This window comes from Panulirus ornatus, chromosome 7, assembly GCF_036320965.1.
Source record: "Panulirus ornatus isolate Po-2019 chromosome 7, ASM3632096v1, whole genome shotgun sequence".
NCBI lineage: Eukaryota > Metazoa > Arthropoda > Malacostraca > Decapoda > Palinuridae > Panulirus > Panulirus ornatus.
The window spans coordinates 23,868,909-23,890,797 of record NC_092230.1 but is presented as its reverse complement, the minus strand read 5'-3'; the positions used below and the strand labels follow the sequence as shown (position 1 = coordinate 23,890,797).

At 40.8% G+C, this 21,889-nt stretch overlaps 1 protein-coding gene across 11 annotated transcripts in view; it reads right to left on the bottom strand.

Moving 5' to 3' along the window:
• The window catches only part of Snrk (SNF related kinase), an 852,818-nt gene that overhangs the window by 160,940 nt on the left and 669,989 nt on the right, over positions 1–21,889 (bottom strand). For 10 of the 11 annotated variants that reach the window (XM_071663342.1, XM_071663341.1, XM_071663344.1 and 7 more), the window contains 3 exons: positions 18,857–19,038; positions 4,488–4,759; positions 4,169–4,310 (listed from right to left, as the gene is read on the bottom strand). In XM_071663342.1, coding sequence (XP_071519443.1) covers positions 4,169–4,310; positions 4,488–4,759; positions 18,857–19,038 — 596 coding nt within the window. Of the gene's footprint in view, positions 1–4,168; positions 4,311–4,487; positions 4,760–18,856; positions 19,039–20,824; positions 21,202–21,889 lie in introns of those variants that run through there. The other variant, XM_071663347.1, reaches the window with a different exon arrangement.

Below are 21,889 nucleotides of genomic sequence, written 5' to 3'. Positions count from 1 at the left end.
TCTTGTGTACATCTCTAAAATCATTGTTTTGTCCAACCTCTTTGTCTCCTGTACTTTGAGTTGTTTTGACTTAAGTAACAATGAGATAATTCTTTTAAAGGTTTCTTAAATACTTTTACATAAAAAAAAAATATCTGTGAGTTTTCAAGAACTTTTACTGCTCCTATCTTAACATTCTACTGTTCAGCACATTTTGCTCCCAAAATAAACATTAGTTTAATATACATTTGGCAACTTCCTTTATCATACCCTTTCTACAAGATACCTTCCTACTTGAACATCATTAAAGTTGCCAGGTTAATCCCTTGCTCAATTCACTACTTGAAACTAGTATCATGGGAAGTCAAGACTGATAAGCAAACCAAGTAAGAGCCAGGATAAACAACCTTGTAAATGGGTAAGACTGCGAAGTGAAAGCCTAACTAATATGAATGGCAGCCTTATCAACATATAAGACAGCCTGATTAATATATGAAGCAATCAGATGAGATAGCTCGTTGAGGAAGAGAGGTTTCCAGGCAATACAGCCTATCAATGGGGTATCTAGGTGTGACAGCCTGATGAAGAAAGGAGGCAACCACAAGAGTATGCCTGATGAGGAAGGGTAACATCTAGATGAGACAGCCTAATGAGGAAAGTAGACATCCAGGTAAGAAAGCTCAACAAGGAAGGAAGGCATGCTGGTGAAACAGCCTGATGAGCAAGTGAGGTATGTAAGTGAGACATCTTGATGAGGCATGCAGATCCAAACAACTGATAAACGGATGATGCAGCCAAGAGAAACAATCTGATAAGTGAGTAAAAGGGCAATATGAGTCCGCTTGTTGAGTGGATAAAGTGCCATAATGAGCGACAAGTCAGGCAGCCAGGTGAGATGGTGAAGCACAAGCAAAGCAGCCTTGAGACTGTGTAGGGAGCAGATCGGGCAGTTATGTGAAATATACTCAAAAGCAGGTGAGTCAGCTTGATGTGAGACTCCGACGAATAAGGGAAGAACCTAGAGAGCAACTACGATAGCCTAGTCAGCTTTTGTAATTACCGTATTCTCATTCAATCTATTTCACTCATCCACATCTTTTACATACGGTACTTCTTTCCATCCCGTTAAACAAGTTTCTTGCTTAATCTCATGTTATGTCTTCTAAGGAACTGTTCCATGTCTTCAACAATCTGGTTTCAAAACTTACAGGTTATAATCAGGTCACTCCTCATTCTTTCTTCTTCCAAGAACAAATTTAAGGCTTCTAGCTTTTCCTCTAAAACTCAGCTCTCTCAATTCTGCTAACATATTTGTTGTTTTCCTCCTGACCTTCTCTATCAGCTTGTTGTGCTTATGTAGGTGCAGTGACCAAACTTGAAAAGTATATTCTAGTTTTGGCCTTACATAGGATGTGAACAGCTAGCTGAATATTTCCTTATCCATATACTTAAAAGCTACTCTAACATTTGCCAGCAGACAGTATGTCTCCTTTCCAATTCTCCTAATGTGGAATTACCTATTTGCACAATACAGGGAGGGAATTTTACACTCTGGTCCCCATCTTTTGAACATCCTTTATCATACAATTTCTGTGTGATTGCATTTATGATGCCTTTATCCATTTTGTTCTAATCATTCAACACTCTTATAGCATAAAAGTACTATTTCACATCTTTTTTAACAAGTTTCTTCCTTAATTTCATGTTAGGTCCTCTGGTTATTTTTATACCTACATCTCTTGAAGAGCTGTTCAGTAATTGCATCATGAATCTGCTTTAATAATTCAAAGACTTTGATAAAGTCACTCATTCTTCTCTTCCAAGGTGGGCAGATCTAAGGCCTCTACCTTTTCCTTGTGAATCAGCTCTCCCTTAATTCTGATACTACCTTTGTCACTTTCCTCTAGACCTTCCCTATTAGCTCTTTGTGCTTCTTTAGCTGTGGTAACTAAACTCAGGAAGCTAACTGGTATTCTAGTTTTGGGCTGAAGTATGATGTAACAGTTTGCTGAATATTTCTTATCCATGAGCTTGAATTAATTTCTATTATTTGCTAAAAGACAACTGGTATCCTTAACTATTCCCCTAAGGTGAGAATCTGACAAAAGGTTAGGGATGTCATCCCCGATGACTGTCTCTCATGCACAGATTCCTGCAGCTTATTTCCTGCTAGATGATAATCACAGCAAGGCTTTCTCTAGCTGTGACCCATCCTCATTACTTTAACAACCATATATCAGTGTGCAGGAGGAAGCCTGGCATGAGATGGAAGCCTAGTGCAAAGAGGAAGCCATATGTACAGAGAAAGCTGTGGGAGGGAAAAATCCTGGTGTAAGAAAAAAGCCTGATTTGGTTTGGAAGATTGGTGTGAGAAATAAGTCTGTGTTAGGAGGAGGCCTTGTGTAGGGTGAAGATAAGATGGTGGATGAAGCTGGGCTTGACTGAACAAGCTAGGCCCAGAAGACATAACCAAGAATGATGGATAAATCAATTAGTGGAACAGAAAGCCAGACACAATAGAGAAATTTGGCCTGTGATCATGGAAGTTGGAAGGGGAACCAGATGGCAAAAAGGCAAGCACAGTGATAGGAATAATGGACAAAGGTCAGGCAAGTATGTCAGAAGCAGCTATGTACAATAGAGATAGCTAAATATAGGAAAAACGGTCATTTGTTGTGGTGGTAGACAATCTAGGGATGGTGGAGGAGGCTAACTGTAAAGGAATAAGTTAGACCTATGGAAAACCTGAATAGGAAAAGAAACTTGGTGCCATGCATGACAAAACAAAATGAAGCAGATGAAGCCAACTGTGATGAAAGTAAATTGAAGAAAGGATAATAAGGTTCAGATTACCATAACTGTAACAGTAGGTCTAATTATGTTGGAAAAACCAAATATCATGCATATCAGTTATGGTGGTAATGTAGCAAATAAAGGTCAATGCAGTTGATGATAAAAGTCAAGGCAAGAAGCCCAAATTCATCAAATGTACCACATGTGGTAAAGAGATCTAACTGCAGTTTAAGACATCAAATATGATGGTGGGGCACTAATTTGTATTTGCGGATTATGGCAGCCATGGTGGCAGGAGCCTGGTGGGGCTCCAACTGAAGGGGAGGATGTCATCTATGTTAGGGGAACCAAAATGTAGGGGGATGAGACTAAATCATGATGAAAATTGTCAACTAAGGAAATTAATGATTTACTGTGCTAAAGTAAGAAAGCTATGGTGAAGAAAGTCTTTAGCTGTGAAGCTAAGTGAGTGTCATGGCCAGCTCATATGTAGTGGGAGAAACATTTTAGTGGAATGGCGCAAGAGGCACCACTCCACTAACTGTGATAAAAGAAGGCAACTTATAAGTGCCGTCTGTAATTAGGAAAGTCAGCTATAATGAGAAAGATGAATGTAGCAAATGAATGAACTCATCTGTTGAGTTGGAAACCAATTTAAGTGGAAAAGCTAGCTGAGGTGAAAGTAGCAAGCTGTGTGATACAGGATACAAGGTGGCAGAGGGAACTACGTGCGGACACAAGGCTGATTCGAGCCAAATGGCAAAAGGCCTTAAGACTGTCCGATAACATTAACACCACTCATAATGAAACATATGAGTTGTGGAGTTACCTGGTGAATGGTTCATCTCATTTCAATAACGTGAAGGTACAATGTCCTGACCCTTCCTTCATCCATCTCCCTCCTACTGCATCAAGTCAATGTCACCTCAAACATACCCTGCATTGCTCACACTAAACCACATTCCACACACCAGACAACCCTGCACACTAAATACAGCACAACATTATAGACCTAACACTAGATTATAACTTACACTACACAGTGGACAACCTCGCTCAAAACACACTAAACAATTTACCTTACTGTAAATAAGACACTCAAGGCCAGCTTTGGGTACAAGATAGTGCACTCCCCCTCCTACTAAATAAGGACTTCCACAGTTCTAGCTGTTGTGGTGTGGCAGAATCCTAACCCTACTACCACACACAGTAAACCCTAAGTCTCAAAAGGCCCTTCAAACAACATATCCAGTGTCACAGTCCTCACCTATCTGGTCATAAATACTCTCAAACCTTTATTCTACCAATGCCCATCTCCCACTGTGCATCACAACTGTACACTATGATGAAAGAGGATGTATCATGAACAGCTACAATATGCACTGGGAGTACTTACTTCCTGCAAGGTTCAGAGACATACTCTGGGATGGTGTACTTGCAGTCCATGATCATGGTGAGTGTCTCACTGTCATTAGCCTCCTGAAAAGGTGCATGCCCACATACCAGCATGTACAGGATAACACCCAGTGACCATATATCTGCAACATAAAATAAAACTATAACATTATAACATACAGACGTGTAAATACTTGCAACCCATGAAACAACTTAAATCACAAATAGTAATATCAAGACTGCTAAGTCAAGTTTATCTGTACATTCACTTGAGTCTTTCAAAGTATAAATCAAAACATAAGAAACTGTGAGTAACTGACCTACAGCAGGTGCATCATAAGAATCCCCAAGGAGGATCTCTGGTGCAGAATATGCCAGGGAGCCACAGGATGTCTCCAGCTTCTGGCCAGGGCAGAACTTATTGCTGAAGCCAAAGTCTGTGAGCTTCACTACTCCCAGCTTCTCAAAAAACACCACATTCTCAGGCTTGAGGTCCCGGTGAACCACATGAAGCTTGTGACAGAAACTAATGGCATGCACAATCTGCCGGAAGTATTTGCAGGCTGCCATCTCATCCAGTCCCTGCTCATGTCTGAGAAGAACATACACAAAAAAGATATTTACATACTCTGCTCTTTACAACTAATGGTAACAAATATACACAATTACTTTAAACTTAAACATGGAGGGATTCCCTTAGAATGATGGCTCACAGAGAGACATTTTGCAATTGTGACATCTGAGAATTAAGATACAAATTCTCAGAACAACACTAAAGCCTCACAATAGCAACATTTTTGAAAAAAAGAAAAAAAATCTTTACAATGTACAATTTTTGATATTCTCTTCCATTAATAATGATTTCTTTTTATGTTGGAGCCTGCAGTCATGGACAAAAGTCCACATCAAGACTGGGCCTTAATTGAAATACAGAAAGAATTACGAAAGGGAAAAAGATAAGAGAAGGAAAATCATTTACGAATTTTGGAGGGAGTGAAAACCCTGTTTTTTAAAATGTGCCTAGTCATAGAAATTGGGAAAGACTGAGAGGGGAGAGAGTTCCAGAGCTTTAAGGTGCCTGGAAAGAAACAGTCATCAAGATGATCCATCAGTGAGTTGCCAAAAGCCACACAGTAATCATGAGTTGCAGCAGCCTGCCGAATATTACATGGTCTCACAAATGGTTGGGGTACTCAAGAGCAAAAACCAGAGTAATACCTATAGAAGAGGGTAAGTGAACAAATACTGCGGTGTAAGGCAAGTTTTGAGGTCAGCCTGGGAGAATTCATAAGTCAACCTGCTTTTGACTCAACTCTGACAAGTAAGGATGCAAAGCTAGAACCACCCCAGATCTGAGAACAGTACTCCACACAACGTCAGATCAATCCTTTGTATGAATGCAGTAACTGTTCAAAAAGAAATTTCAACATCTACACAGGATTACCAGTTTCATAAAGAGAGACAATCTATTTCTGAAAAATGAGATTTCCAATAAAAAGTGGATTTTACAGTATTACCAAATACGTTCACTGAGTCAAGAAACAGAATTACTGAACCATCAAAGGAAAGAGGAAAGTTGTAAGGAATTTTTGATAGATTGAGGGGTAAAAACTGGGTCTTGAGGGGAATTAAACTTAACTAGATTTCATCTACCCCATTGAGATATTCTGTTAAAGTCTGACTTTACTGAGGAAATGCTGAAAAGAGATGCAAGGAGCATCATTGAAGGATGTGGCAGAATACAATGTTGAGTCATCAGCTTATGAGTGTATTTGGTTACTTGTGAAAGAGAGTAAATCATTCTTAAAAAGGAGTAAAAGTGTAGGGGACAGAACAGAACCTTGAGCAACACAAGGGGAGAAAATACAAACAACCAAGGAGATAGACTGGCCAGAGAGGACACTAAATATGAGGGAGGGTAGGGTAGCCAAAAGAAGGGAGTTTGGAGATAACACTCCAATGCCAAACCCTGTCGAAAGCTTTGGATGTATCATGGGCAACTACATAGGATTCCTCAAAATCTTTCAGGGATTATCAAACATTAGTAAGATAAGTGGATCTCACATTATGGAAGACATACTGATCAAAGAGAAGATTGAGATTCGAGATGTCTAAAAGTATAGGAACTGAGAAAGGATTCAAAGACTATGGAAATGATAGATGTCAAAGCAACAGACAACAGTATGATGAGTTAGAATGGTCACCCTTCTTAAAGATTGGATATACCAATGCATGCTTCTACGAAAGAGAAGTTCTGGTTTTTAAACCGAACGGAAGAGACGAGCAAGCACAGGTGCAAGTTCAGAGGCACACTCTTTCAGTACTCAGGGATGGATGCCATCAACACCATCAGCCCTGCTTGTGTCCAGAGAAGTGCTTATCACACAATCTAAAAGGAGATTACAGGAAGGAGCATATGAATGGTAAGAAGAGCATCAGGGAGAGTAGGAATGTTAGAGTTAGAGGAGAAACAGAAACCAAAGAGAGTTGCTTTGCTCATGGGAGAGACAGCTATAGTACCATCAAAATGGAAAAGTGAAGGAAAGGTAAAGCAACAAAAGTTGTTAGCAATGCCCTTAGCTAAAGACCAGAAAGACCTATCAAGGGAGGATAAGAGGTTATTACACTTCCTTTGTATAAAGGAATTTACAGATATTGTAAGTTTTTCAGTCATAATACCTTTTTTGATGATGTCAGAGCAAAATGTCATGAACTTCCTATTCCATATACATAGACAAAATCATACTAAATCATATTCAAGTGCTTGATAGTCACTTTAGAAGGAACAAAATTCACATTCTTAATCTGCCTCATAAAATGTTATTCTTTTCCTTTAATAATAAAACAGTAAGATATTTCCATCCACTGACGGTCATCTCAAAAGAAACACTAAGCTTTTATGGTCTTAATTTATATCTATTTATTTTTTTTTATTTATTTTGCTTTGTCGCTCTCTCCCGAGTTAGCGAGGTAGCGCAAGGAAACAGATGAAAGAATGGCCCAACCCACCAACATACACATGCATATACATACACGTCCACACACGCAAATATACATACCTATACATCTCAATGTACACATATATATACACACACAGACATATATATACACATGTACATAATTCATACTGTCTGCCTTTATCTATTCCCATCGCCACCCTGCCACACATGGAATAACAGCCCCCCCCACTCATGTGTGCAAGGTAGCGCTAAGAAAAGACAACAAAGGCCCCATTTGTTCACACTCAGTCTCTAGCTGTCATGTAATAATGCACTGAAACCACAGCTCCCTTTCCACATCCAGGCCCCAAACAACTTTCCATGGTTTACCCCAGACGCTTCACATGCCCTGGTTCAATCCATTGACAGCACGTCGACCCCGGTATACCACATCGTTCCAATCCACTCTATTCCTTGCATACCTTTCACCCTCCTGCATGTTCAGGCCCCGATCACACAAAATCTTTTTCACTCCATCTTTCCACCTCCAATTTGGTCTCCCACTTCTCCTTATTCCCTCCACCTCTGACACATATATCCTCTTTGTCAATCTTTCCTCACTCATTCTCTTCATGTGACCAAACCATTTCAAAACACCCTCTTCTGCTCTCTCAACCATACTCTTTTTATTTCCACACATCTCTCTTACCCTTACATTACTTACTCGATCAAACCACCTCATACCACATATTGTCCTCAAACATCTCATTTCCAGCACATCCACCCTCCTGCGCACAGCTCTATCCATAGCCCACGCCTCGCAACCATACAACATTATTGGAAACACTATTCCTTCAAACATACCCATTTTTGCTTTCCGAGATAATGTTCTCGACTTCCAAACATTCTTCAAGGCTCCCAGAATTTTCGCCCCCTCCCCCACCCTATGATTCACTTCCGCTTCCATGGTTCCATCCGCTGCCAGATCCACTCACAGATATCTAAAACACTTTACTTCCTCCAGTTTTTCTCCATTCAAACTTACCTCCCAGTTGACTTGACCCTCAACCCTAATGTACCTAATAACCTTGCTCTTATTCACATTTACTCTCAACTTTCTTCTTTCACACACTTTATCAAACTCAGTCACCAGCTCCTGCAGTTTCTCACATGAATCAGCCACCAGCGCTGTATCATCAGCGAACAACAACTGACTCACTTCCCAAGCTCTCTCATCCACAACAGACTGCATACTTGCCCCTCTTTCCAAAACTCTTGCATTTACCTCCCTAACAACCCCATCCATAAACAAATTAAACAACCATGGAGACATCACACACCCCTGCCGCAAACCTACATTCACTGAGAACCAATCACTTTCCTCTCTTCCTACACGTACACATGCCTTACATCCTCGATAAAAACTTTTCACTGCTTCTAACAACTTTCCTCCCACACCATGTATTCTTAATACCTTCCACAGAGCATCTCTATCAACTCTATCATATGCCTTCTCCAGATCCATAAATGCTACATACAAATCCATTTGCTTTTCTAAGTATTTCTCACATACATTCTTCAGAGCAAATACCTGATCCACACATCCTCTACCACTTCTGAAACCACACTGCTCTTTCCCAGTCTGATGCTCTGTACATGCCTTCACCCTCTCAATATATAATGTACTATATAAAATACCCATTATTCTTCTCCTTTGATGAAAAAGTTAAAAATGGTATTTAAGGAGATATTATGGACAAGCCTAGCTCACACCATGTCCCTCCTAGTAACCCTCACTGCAAACCCATCATACTTCACCACCTTAAGCCTTCAACAAAACGACCAATGAAATGGCTAGTATGTTTCAGGTATAGTTCATACATAAGTCAAACTTCAGTAATTTTTCGTCAGGAATGTAACCCTCCATATTACATGGGTTTCAATAGCTCATACAGCAACATTCCACTTTAATGACATTACTCAAGGAACATAACCCTGTTGTTCTACAGGGAACCCTGTACACAGTTTTCTGTAAACCAAAAACCCAGTCAGCAGCCAAAGACCACATATAACAATACACATTATGATGAGCTTGGTTAGTTATTTTGGGCTTTACACCTATCAACTGCTGGGGTCATTAACTCATTAAGGGCAGCTGCTGAACCTGTATGGTTTATGGTGTGGGGATTGTAACTATACTTGTACAGGTCACCTCTACTTGTTCTCATTTAAAATGAAAGGCACACTTTTTCATTATGCACAGGTGCATAAACAACTATAATTAGCACAGGAAAAAAATCCTCAAGTGCAAGTTACCCATGTAACACATTTGATTAATTTGACTCATTCTGTAAGGACACTATATAAGTAAAGGTTGTCTTTTCTTCCCATCATTTAAACTGAAAGGCATGCTTTACTGGCATGCATTGATGACTTACATCACCAGCAACTATAATTAGTATTAGGAGGGAATCCTAGTTTCTCTGTTACCCTCATAACATGAATGGGGGAAAGCATTGCTCTAACTTGGGAGCTCAGTATGCACCACACCATTACTAGCTATTCAGTGGTAGTCTTTGCAGCAAAAATCATGGTCAAAATAATCTGGCAGATGATGAAATATTAGCACTGGGATAAATTCTTTGCATATCACAAATCTACTGGTGGTGACAGAGAAGAGATAAAGATGCATGAGTCAGTAAAAGTCAACAAATTAGTGATAAGCTGATTGTACTTGGCAAGCAATATTTAAGCATCTGTACTGTAACATATTAGGGTAATCAACCAGACATTTCCTTTTCATTTTCTTCTTATTTCCTGTTAACCGACATAACCAAATTATTGTATTCTTTTGAATTTTTTGATAAACCTCCAACCTGGGATCTCCCTAAATTTACAAGGCTCTGTTCTATTAGGGTTGAAACTATCAAAATTAAGTTATACGACCAAAAGTGTCCTTAATATTTTCATCAGGTTTTAAAGATAATTCTAAGACCATTATGTATATGGCCTATGACCATGTCAAGGTTCTACAATTCATATTTTCTGAGTATATACCATTAACGTTTAATATATTACAACAATAGTGTCACTAATCACCAAGGCAGTTCCACACCCTACAATACATTCCCTAAGTATATCACCATGATATTGCTCCACATATCATGAACTAAACTCTACATGGTAAAACATATGACACACCACTACATAAAAAAAACATTATTACCATGCCCCATACAGTGTGACAAGTCACTACACACATAAACAGTGTAACACTAAACAGCTTGACACATGACTTCACACAGCAGCACGTCATTACACACCACTATACAGTGTAACACATCTGCACACATCACTACACACTACACCATGTCAGTACACACTCCTACAGAGCATAATATGTCAATGCAGACCACCACACAGCTTAACATTACTACACTACCACTACCAATGCATAGTGTAAAATATTAATGTACACCACTGCAAAGCATATCAAGCTTGGAAAGCTCTCCTTCCTCTGGCTCCCATTCAACTTTTATCACTGTCTGTAATCACTGCAAGCATGTTATCCCTATGGCAAAGCATTCCTTTATTCAAAAGAAGTGCAATAAGCTCTCCTCATCATCCGTTGATAGGTCTTTAGCTAAGGGCATCTTTAATAACTTCTGTTGCTCTATCTTTCCCCTTACTTTTCTGCTCTGATGGCACTATAGCTGTCTCAACCATTGACAAAGCAACTCTCTTTGGTTCCTGTTTCTCCCCTAACTCCACCTTGGATGACTCTAACATCCCTTCACCCCCTCACTAATCCTATGCCTCTTCCTGTAATCTCTTTTCGGACTGTCCAAAAAGTGCTTCTTTCTTTGGACACAAGCAAGGCCTATGGTCCTGGTGGCATCCATCCCTTGTGCTTAGTGTGCCTCTGAATGTGCACTTGTGCTTGCTCATCTGTTCTGTTTCTGTTAAAAAACAAAATTTTTCCTTCTTAGAAACATGCTTTGATACATCCCATCCCTAAGAAGGGTGACCATTCTGACTCATCTATCTTCCTATTGCTTTGACATCTACCAGGTCTAAAGTCTTTGAAGCACTCCTCAACTCTCATATCCTTAAACACCTCAAAAATCACAGTCTTTTATCTGATCACCAGTATGGCTTCCGTAAGGCGAGATCCACTGGTTACTGATGTTCTTTCCTATCTTACTAATGTCTGGTCATCGCCCCTGAAAGATTCTGGGGAGTAGTATGTAGTTGCTCTTGATATATCTAAAGCTTTTGACAGGGTGTGGCATTGGGGTCTCATTTCTAAATTCATTCCTTTTGGCTTCCCTCCCTTACTTTGCTCCTTCATATCTAGCTTTCTCTCCGGCTAATCTATCTCTGATAGATTAGCCCTTTTCTCAATCAACAGTGGTGTCCCCTACACTTTTTCTCCCTTTTTTTCAACGATTTCCTCTCCTCCACAAACAATCCAATGCACTCATATGCTGATGACTCAACACTGCACTCATCCACATTCTTCAATTCTGCTCCCTCTTCTCTCACTCCATGCACATCTTGTCGAAACATTTTCCTCAATAAACTCGGACTTGGATAGGTTATCTCAGTGGGGCAGACAATATCTTGTTAGGCTTAACATCTCTAAGACCCAGTTTGTACCCATCTCTCTGTCAAAAACTCCTTACAACTCTCTTCTCTCCTTTGACAGTTCTGTAATTCCACCTTCTGACTCAATGAACATACTTGGTATTACTATGAAATCCACTCTTTCTTGAAAATCCTACATTACAGGAATAGCTAAGTCTGCCTTTAAGAAATTGGGTGTCCTGTTTAGATGCCGAAACTTCTCTTCTAAACAGTTGCTCTGTTTATAAATGGGATTGATTCATCCTTGTATGGAGTACTGCTCCCACATTTGGGGTGGTTCTAGCTCTGCATCCTTACTTAACATAGTTAAGTTGAAAGCGGTCTGACTTATAAACTGTCCCAAGCTAATATTAGTTCACTTTCCTCTTCTATAGGTTTTTGCTCCCAAGAGCTGGCTGCTTGTGTGCCCCAACCACTAGCTAGACCACACAATACTTGGCAAGCTGTTGCATCACATGATTTTTGTGTGGCCATCATCAACTCAAGAGTGGGCCATTCTGATACCTACTTCCTTCCCTACATGTCAAAGCTTTGGAACACTCTACCTTCCCATGTCTTTCCCAATTTCTATGACTTGGCACATTTCAAAAGACAGGTCTTTGACTTTCTCAAAAATTCATATTTTCCCTTGTCTTATCTTTTTCCGTTTCATAATTCTCTCCATATTTCAATTAAAGCCTGACCTTGATGTGGACTTCTGTCCATGACAGGAGCCTTAAAAAAAAAAAAAAAAAAAAAAAAAAAAAAAAAAAAAAAAAAAAAAACCTTTTTTTTTTTGGCTTTGTCGCTGTCTCCCACGTTTGCGAGGTAGCACAAGGAAACAGACGTAAGAAATGGCCCAACCCACCCCCATACACATGTATATACATACGTCCACACACGCAAATATACATACCTACACAGCTTTCTATGGTTTACCCCAGATGCTTCACATGCCCTGATTCAATCCACTGACAGCACCATGGAGACATCACACACCCCTGCCGCAAACCTACATTCACTGAGAACCAATCACTTTCCTCTCTTCCTACACGTACACATGCCTTACATCCTCGATAAAAACTTTTCACTGCTTCTAACAACTTGCCTCCCACACCATATATTCTTAATACCTTCCACAGAGCATCTCTATCAACTCTATCATATGCCTTCTCCAGATCCATAAATGCTACATACAAATCCATTTGCTTTTCTAAGTATTTCTCACATACATTCTTCAAAGCAAACACCTGATCCACACATCCTCTACCACTTCTGAAACCACACTGCTCTTCCCCAATCTGATGCTCTGTACATGCCTTCACCCTCTCAATCAATACCCTCCCATATAATTTACCAGGAATACTCAACAAACTTATACCTCTGTTATTTGAGCACTCACTCTTATCCCCTTTGCCTTTGTACAATGGCACTATGCATGCATTCTGCCAATCCTCAGGCACCTCACCATGAGTCATACATACATTAAATAACCTTACCAACCAGTCAACAATACAGTCACCCCCTTTTTTAATAAATTCCACTGCAATACCATCCAAACCTGCTGCCTTGCCGGCTTTCATCTTCCGCAAAGCTTTTACTACCTCTTCTCTGTTTACCAAATCATTTTGGTGAAGAGCTTGTAGATTTATGTGCTGAAAAAGGACTGATGATTGGGAATACCTGGTTTAAAAAGCGAGATATACATAAGTATACTTATGTAAGTAGGAGAGATGGCCAGAGAGCGTTATTGGATTACGTGTTAATTGAAAGGCGCGCGAAAGAGAGACTTTTGGATGTTAATGTGCTGAGAGGTGCAACTGGAGGGATGTCTGATCATTATCTTGTGGGGGCTAAGGTGAAGATTTGTATGGGTTTTCAGAAAAGAAGAGTGAATGCTGGGGTGAAGAGGGTGGTGAGAGTAAGTGAGCTTGGGAAGGAGACTTGTGTGAGGAAGTACCAGGAGAGACTGAGTACAGAATGGAAAAAGGTGAGAACAATGGAAGTAAGGGGAGTGGGGGAGGAATGGGATGTATTTAGGGAATCAGTGATGGATTGCGCAAAAGATACTTGTGGCATGAGAAGAGTGGGAGATGGGTTGATTAGAAAGGGTAGTGAGTGGTGGGATGAAGAAGTAAGAGTATTAGTGAAAGAGAAGAGAGAGACATTTGGACGATTTTTGCAGGGAAAAAATGCAATTGAGTGGGAGATGTATAAAAGAAAGAGACAGGAAGTCAAGAGAAAGGTGCAAGAGGTGAAAAAAAGGGCAAATGAGAGTTGGGGTGAGAGACTATCAGTAAATTTTAGGGAGAATAAAAAGATGTTCTGGAAGGAGGTAAATAAAGTGCGTAAGACAAGGGAGCAAATGGGAACTTCAGTGAAGGGCGCAAATGGGGAGGTGATAACAAGTAGTGGTGATGTGAGAAGGAGATGGAGTGAGTATTTTGAAGGTTTGTTGAATGTGTTTGATGATAGAGTGGCAGATATAGGGTGTTTTGGTCGAGGTGGTGTGCAAAGTGAGAGGGTTAGGGAAAATGATTTGGTAAACAGAGAAGAGGCAGTGAAAGCTTTGCGGAAGATGAAAGCCGGCAAGGCAGCAGGTTTGGATGGTATTGCAGTGGAATTTATTAAAAAAGGGGGTGACTGTATTGTTGACTGGTTGGTAAGGTTATTTAATGTATGTTTGACTCATGGTGAGGTGCCTGAGGAATGGCGGAATGCGTGCATAGTGCCATTGTACAAAGGCAAAGGGGATAAGAGTGAGTGCTCAAATTACAGAAGTATAAGTCTGTTGAGTATTCCTGGTAAATTATATGGGAGGGTATTGATTGAGAGGGTGAAGGCATGTACAGAGCATCAGATTGGGGAAGAGCAGTGTGGTTTCAGAAGTGGTAGAGGATGTGTGGATCAGGTGTTTGCTTTGAAGAATGTATGTGAGAAATACTTAGAAAAGCAAATGGATTTGTATGTAGCATTTATGGATCTGGAGAAGGAATATGATAGAGTGGATAGAGATGCTCTGTGGAAGGTATTAAGAATATATGGTGTGGGAGGCAAGTTGTTAGAAGCAGTGAAAAGTTTTTATCAAGGATGTAAGGCACATGTACATGTAGGAAGAGAGGAAAGTGATTGGTTCTCAGTGAATGTAGGTTTGCGGCAGGGGTGTGTGATGTCTCCATGGTTGCTTAATTTGTTTATGGATGGGGTTGTTAGGGAGGTGAATGCAAGAGTTTTGGAAAGATGGGCAAGTATGAAGTCTGTTGAGGATGAGAGAGCGTGGGAAGTGAGTCAGTTGTTGTTCACTGATGATACAGCGCTGGTGGCTGATTCACGTAAGAAACTGCAGAAGCTGGTGACTGAGTTTGGAAAAGTGTGTGAAAGAAGAAAGTTAAGAGTAAATGTGAATAAGAGCAAGGTTATTAGGTACAGTAGGGTTGAGGATCAAGTCAATTGGGAGGTAAGTTTGAATGGAGAAAAACTGGAGGAAGTGAAGTGTTTTAGATATCTGAGAGTGGATCTGGCAGCGGATGGAACCATGGAAGCGGAAGTGAATCATAGGGTGGGTGGGGGGGGCGAAAATCCTGGGAGCCTTGAAGAATGTGTGGAAGTTGAGAACATTATCTCGGAAAGCAAAAATGGGTATGTTTGAAGGAATAGTGGTTCCAACAATGTTGTATGGTTGCGAGGCGTGGGCTATGGATAGAGTTGTGCGCAGGAGGGTGGATGTGCTGGAAATGAGATGTTCGAGGACAATGTGTGGTGTGAGGTGGTTTGATCGAGCATGTAATGTAAGGGTAAGAGAGATGTGTGGAAATAAAAAGAGCGTGGTTGAGAGAGCAGAAGAGGGTGTTTTGAAATGGTTTGGGCACATGGAGAGAATGAGTGAGGAAAGATTGACCTAGAGGATATATGTGTCAGAGGTGGAGGGAACGAGGAGAAGTGGGAGACCAAATTGGAGGTGGAAAGATGGAGTGAAAAAGATTTTGTGTGATCGGGGCCTGAACATGCAGGAGGGTGAAAGGCGGGCAAGGAATAGAGTGAATTGGATCAATGTGGTATACCGGGATTGACATGCTGTCAGTGGATTGAATCAGGGCATGTGAAGCGTCTGGGGTAAACCATGGAAAGTTGTGTGGGGCCTTGATGTGGAAAGGGAGCTGTGGTTTCGGGCATTATTGCATGACAGCTGGAGACTGAGTGTGAACGAATGGGGCCTTTGTTGTCTTTTCCTAGCGCTACCTCGCACACATGAGGGGGGAGGGAGATGGTATTCCATGTGTGGCGAGGTGGCGATGGGAATGAATAGAGGCAGACAGTGTGAATTGTGTGCATGGGTATATATGTATGTGTCTGTGTGTGCATATATATATGTGTACATTGAGATGTATGGGTGTGTATATTTGCGTGTGTGGACATGTGTGTATATACATGTGTATGGGGGTGGGTTGGGCCATTTCTTTCGTCTGTTTCCTTGCGCTACCTCACAAACGCGGGAGACAGCGACAAAGCAAAATAAAATAATAATAATAATTTTTTTTTTTGTGCCGCTGTCTCCCGCGTCTGCAAGGTAGCGCAAGGAAACAGACGAAAGAAATGGCCCAACCCACCCCCATACACATGTATATACATACGTACACACACGCAAATATACATACCTACACAGCTTTCCATGGTTTACCCCAGACGCTTCACATGCCCTGTTTTAATCCACTGACAGCACGTCAACCCCGGTATACCACATCGATCCAATTCATTCTATTCCTTGCCCTCCTTTCACCCTCCTGCATGTTCAGGCCCTGATCACACAAAATCTTTTTCACTCCATCTTTCCACCTCCAATTTGGTCTCCCACTTCTCGTTCCCTCCACCTCCGACACATATATCCTCTTGGTCAATCTTTCCTCACTCATTCTCTCCATGTGCCCAAACCATTTCAAAACACCCTCATCTGCTCTCTCAACCACGCTCTTTTTATTTCCACACATCTCTCTTACCCTTACGTTACTTACTCGATCAAACCACCTCACACCACACATTGTCCTCAAACATCTCATTTCCAGCACATCCATCCTCCTGCGCACAACTCTATCCATAGCCCACGCCTCGCAACCATACAACATTGTTGGAACCACTATTCCTTCAAACATACCCATTTTTGCTTTCCGAGATAATGTTCTCGACTTCCACACATTCTGCAAGGCTCCCAGGATTTTCGCCCCCTCCCCCACCCAATGATCCACTTCCGCTTCCATGGTTCCATCCGCTGCCAGATCTACTCCCAGATATCTAAACTTACCCCCCAATTGTCTTGACCCTCAAACCTACTGTACCTAATAACATTGCTCTTATTCACATTTACTCTTAACTTTCTTTTTTCACACACTTTACCAAACTCAGTCACCAGCTTCTGCAGTTTCTCACATGAATCAGCCACCAGCGCTGTATCATCAGCGAACAACAACTGACTCACTTCCCACGCTCTCTCATCCACACAGACTTCATACTTGCCCCTCTTTCCAAAACTCTTGCATTTACTTCCCTAACAACCCCATCCATAAACAAATTAAACAACCATGGAGACATCACACACCCCTGCCGCAAACCTACATTCACTGAGAACCAATCACTTTCCTCACTTCCTACACGTACACATGCCTTACATTCTCGATAAAAACTTTTCACTGCTTCTAACAACTTGCCTCCCACACCATATATTCTTAATACCTTCCACAGAGCATCTCTACCAACTCTATCATATGCCTTCTCCAGATCCATAAATGCTACATACAAATCCATTTGCTTTTCTAAGTATTTCTCACATACATTCTTCAAAGCAAACACCTGATCCACACATCCTCTACCACATCTGAAACCACACTGCTCTTCCCCAATCTGATGCTCTGTACATGCCTTCACCCTCTCAATCAATACCCTCCCATATAATTTACCAGGAATACTCAACAAACTTATACCTCTGTAATTTGAGCACTCACTCTTATCCCCTTTGCCTTTGTACAATGGCACTACGCACGCATTCTGCCAATCCTCAGGCACCTCACCATGAGTCATACATACATTAAATAATCTTACCAACCAGTCAACAATACAGTCACCCCCTTTTTTAATAGATTCCACTGAAATACCATCCAAACCTGCTGCCTTGCCGGCTTTCATCTTCCGCAAAGCTTTTACTACCTCTTCTCTGTTTACCAAATCATTCTCCCTAACCCTTGCACACCTTTCACCCTCCTGCATGTTCAGGCCCCAATCACTCAAAATCTTTTTCACTCCATCTTTCCACCTCCAATTCGGTCTCCCACTTCTCCTCGTTCCCTCCACCTCCGACACATATATTCTCTTGGTCAATCTTTTCTCACTCATTCTCTCCATGTGACCAAACCATTTCGAAACATCCTCTTCTGCTCTCTCAACCACACTCTTTCTATTTCCACACATCTCTCTTACCCTTACATTACTTACTCGATCAAACCACCTCACACCACATATTGTCCTCAAACATCTCATTTCCAGCACATCCACCCTCCTGCTCACAACATATGGAGCACCCCATGTTAATACTCACTACCACATACACAGTTCACTTCAATTTACCTTACCAGAACTCAAATAACTCCACAGCATCAGACTTACATCACAGAGCCATCAACTTCTCACAAGACATCTCACATATCAGAGCATACATTACATTACTCCATATGTCACAACACACACCATAGAAACTCAACAAGTCCTTACACACCTACATTCCTCTATACATTACTAAATACCACCAAACACTCAAATAAATCATCACCACACTCCTCAGCATTTCAAAAATTACCATCACACAGCCATACACATCACAGCATTACCTCATTACATCACTACATACCACCTTCGGGACATTTATATCATTGCACACCATCACAGAGCCCAACACATCATTACACATCACTGAAAGCTGCCACAGAGCCTTATATATTATCATAAACCAGTATGCACCCATACATTTTAGTACCAACCATCATACTGTCCTAACCATTACTATGTAATACTACCTAACCCATATTCCCAACCTAACCTGTAAGGTTCAGACCATCTAAAGGGAGAAAGGGAGGACTCACTTCATTATGTAGTCATACATGTCGCCTCCATCGGCCCACTCGAGGATGAGGTAGAGTTTCGTCTGGGTATCAATAACCTCATAGAGGCGTACAACATTTGGGTGCTGCACCAGCTTCATGCAGCGCACCTCCTGAAACAGGTGGGCCCGAGACACTTCATCCAGCTTCATCTTGTCGATCACCTGTCATACCAACATGCAAAAATTTTTAGAATCATCATAGCAAACCCTGGGTAGGCTCATTGGCCTGTCTGGAAGAGATATGTTTTGAAACAAAGACAACTCTGGGAAATCAGTAATGGAGTTCCTATCTGTCAGCTGGATAGCCTTGACACACATATGAGGTTTTACACTACCTGGCACTTTAACCAAATATGGTCCCTATTCATCAAGCAATCAGTGGGAAAATAAAGAGCTGGGTGATTTATACACCATCAGCCAATGCTGAGGATCGAATCCCTGCCATGTGATAAGAAGTCAGCAAACTTAACCACTACAACTCACATTATCACATTGCCTCACACTTTATTCTTAGTATTAGCCTGACAAGTTAAGCTAAAACCTTAGATTGCTCACAGAAACACCAGATAAGTTCACATATTACCAGCTGGAGTATACCTGGAGTAGTCTTTGGAGGTCTTTTACCCCCACATCCCGGGCTTGGCCCAGGCTGGTGAGCTATGTCACTGATCTGCCAAGCTATTGGAAACCATAGCCTACGTAACCATCACAACTTGGCTGGTCTGGTACGCTTTATAAATAATTGTCCAGATCCTTCTTAAATTCCTCCACTGTGCATCCGATTATGTTTCTGATGATTACAAACAATGTACAACAAATGCAACAATTACTATGGGTGAACTGGTCCATAACTATAAGGTCTTGGGAGTTAACCTCTATTTCATTGTGTGACAGGAAAAGGGAAAAGATAAGGATGTAGATTCAATTACATTGAAAATTTTCATGGATAGGCAGGAAAAAAAAAATCTAGACTAATCCAGATATGTAGGCCAGTGGACTCCATCTCCCAGATAAAGAGGCCAAAGAAATCTTCTCCAAGACATGGAGGCTAGTGGACTCCATGTCTAGACATGGAGGCCAGTGAAAATTTCCCCAAAGTGAATCAATTAGCCTCATGCAGGAAACCACATACTGACAAGTGGGTGCAATACACATCGTATTCTTAAGAATATGACACCATTCTCCGATACAGAAGAAAATGATATGTCAATTCATTCATCACAGCATAGAACATGGAAATGAATGAAGGTAAACATGAAACAGCAACAGAGGACAACAGCAAGATGCCACATGAATTTTCACAACATATCAGAAGGAATTTTAAACACAAATTGGAATGAGATTTTTAGAGGCAACAACCTACTGAGAAACACAACATACTTTGAAAAAAAGTACAAATAATCATTAAGCTTGGGAAAAATATATGTGCAAACTAGAAAATACCATTAGACAGAAAACAGTAGAAGAACAGAGGGAAAGCATGGAAAAAGAGGAAAAGTGTAGCAATGAAAGAGAGAAGAATAAAAGAACTGGATGAGAAAATAAAGAATGCAGACATAGAAATAATGAAATCTCCAGGAAGACAACATGATTGAATAAAGAATTATAGAGAACATGGAAAGAAAACAAAAGTTACTATTCACACACATGAACAAATCAAAAATTAAGAAATCAGATAATGGACCCTTAAAGGAGGGATAAAAGTATGAAAGTGACCCAAAGAAGATGTGCAGGATGTTAACATTACAGATCAGTATTCAACTCAAAGAAATTAAAGGATGAACTGATTAACCATTCATCAGGAGTAATATAAGAAATGTAGGAGAAATATGGTAAGTTGTAAGGTTGGAGTTCAATGTTTATCCTATTATTATCTTTATAACAAAAAAGTAAAAGGATGCATGACATTTATTTTCGGTCTACCGTTTGACTTTCCTGTAAAAATTACCTTCACGCATTCAAGTCCTGTATTGAGGTTTTCCTACCCATTTTCCATCCAGCATGATGCTGGAGGGAGTTGAGGGTGGGGAGAGAGCCTCTCCTTTGCTGTTCTTTTCGTCAACTGCTTTTAAGGGACTGTATCTTTTTCAGTTAAGACCAGACCACCTCACTCGGACCTCAGGTTTGTGTATCTATGTAACACAGATAATGAGAGATCAAAAGATGATATAATGAGAACCACTGGATCAACAAGAGGATATTCAACTCTGGAAACATATGGAAGTAAATGTGAATGGTGAAAAACTGGAGGAAGTGAAGTGTTTTAGATATCTGGGAGTGGACTTAGCAAGTGACCTGGGGTCAGCCACGAGGTTATACCTGGGGAAAGGTCGCCGGGCCTTAGGCATCCAGCCAATCACAGTAGGGATGAGGGCGTGACAGTACGTTTTCTGACCAATCAAAAGTAATTGTATGTGGTCATTCCTCCCTAACAAAGTCCAGACGAGGCAGGTCAGGGCTAAATCATTAGGTGTTAGACTGTGTCGTTTCGGGTCTGAGTGTAACAATGCCATAGAATTGCCTAACGATGAAGTGTATCTTGTATCATGTTCCTATAGTCAAATTGTTGTAAAGGAAAGAGATCTGGTTTGAAATCTTACTTGGAATGTTGTGTGAGCGTAAATATTTGTGCCCGATTAATGTGTTTCTGTTAACTTGTACTCATTACTTCTAGTATTACACGTAGTTTTAACCCTGGTGTTTAATTTCATCCCGTAACTGTAAGATAGCGTTATCCAGTGTGGCGTAACACACTAATTGGTGACCTTGTGCCAGATTTTTCTTACCTTAACGGAATCTCCTCGATTCGTTAATTATGCAGTTGACCAGTGACGTTGACATTGAAAGTTTCTGTCGATCTTAGCTCTTTCCCAGTGATATTAGATCTTTAACAGCTTATGAGTAAAGGCTTGTTGCGGTTGGGTTAGGAGTGGTGTACGACCGGAATGCTTATGGAGTTGGAGACTGTTAATAATTCAATTAGTTAACGAGCAGATCGGAGGTACTGTCTGAT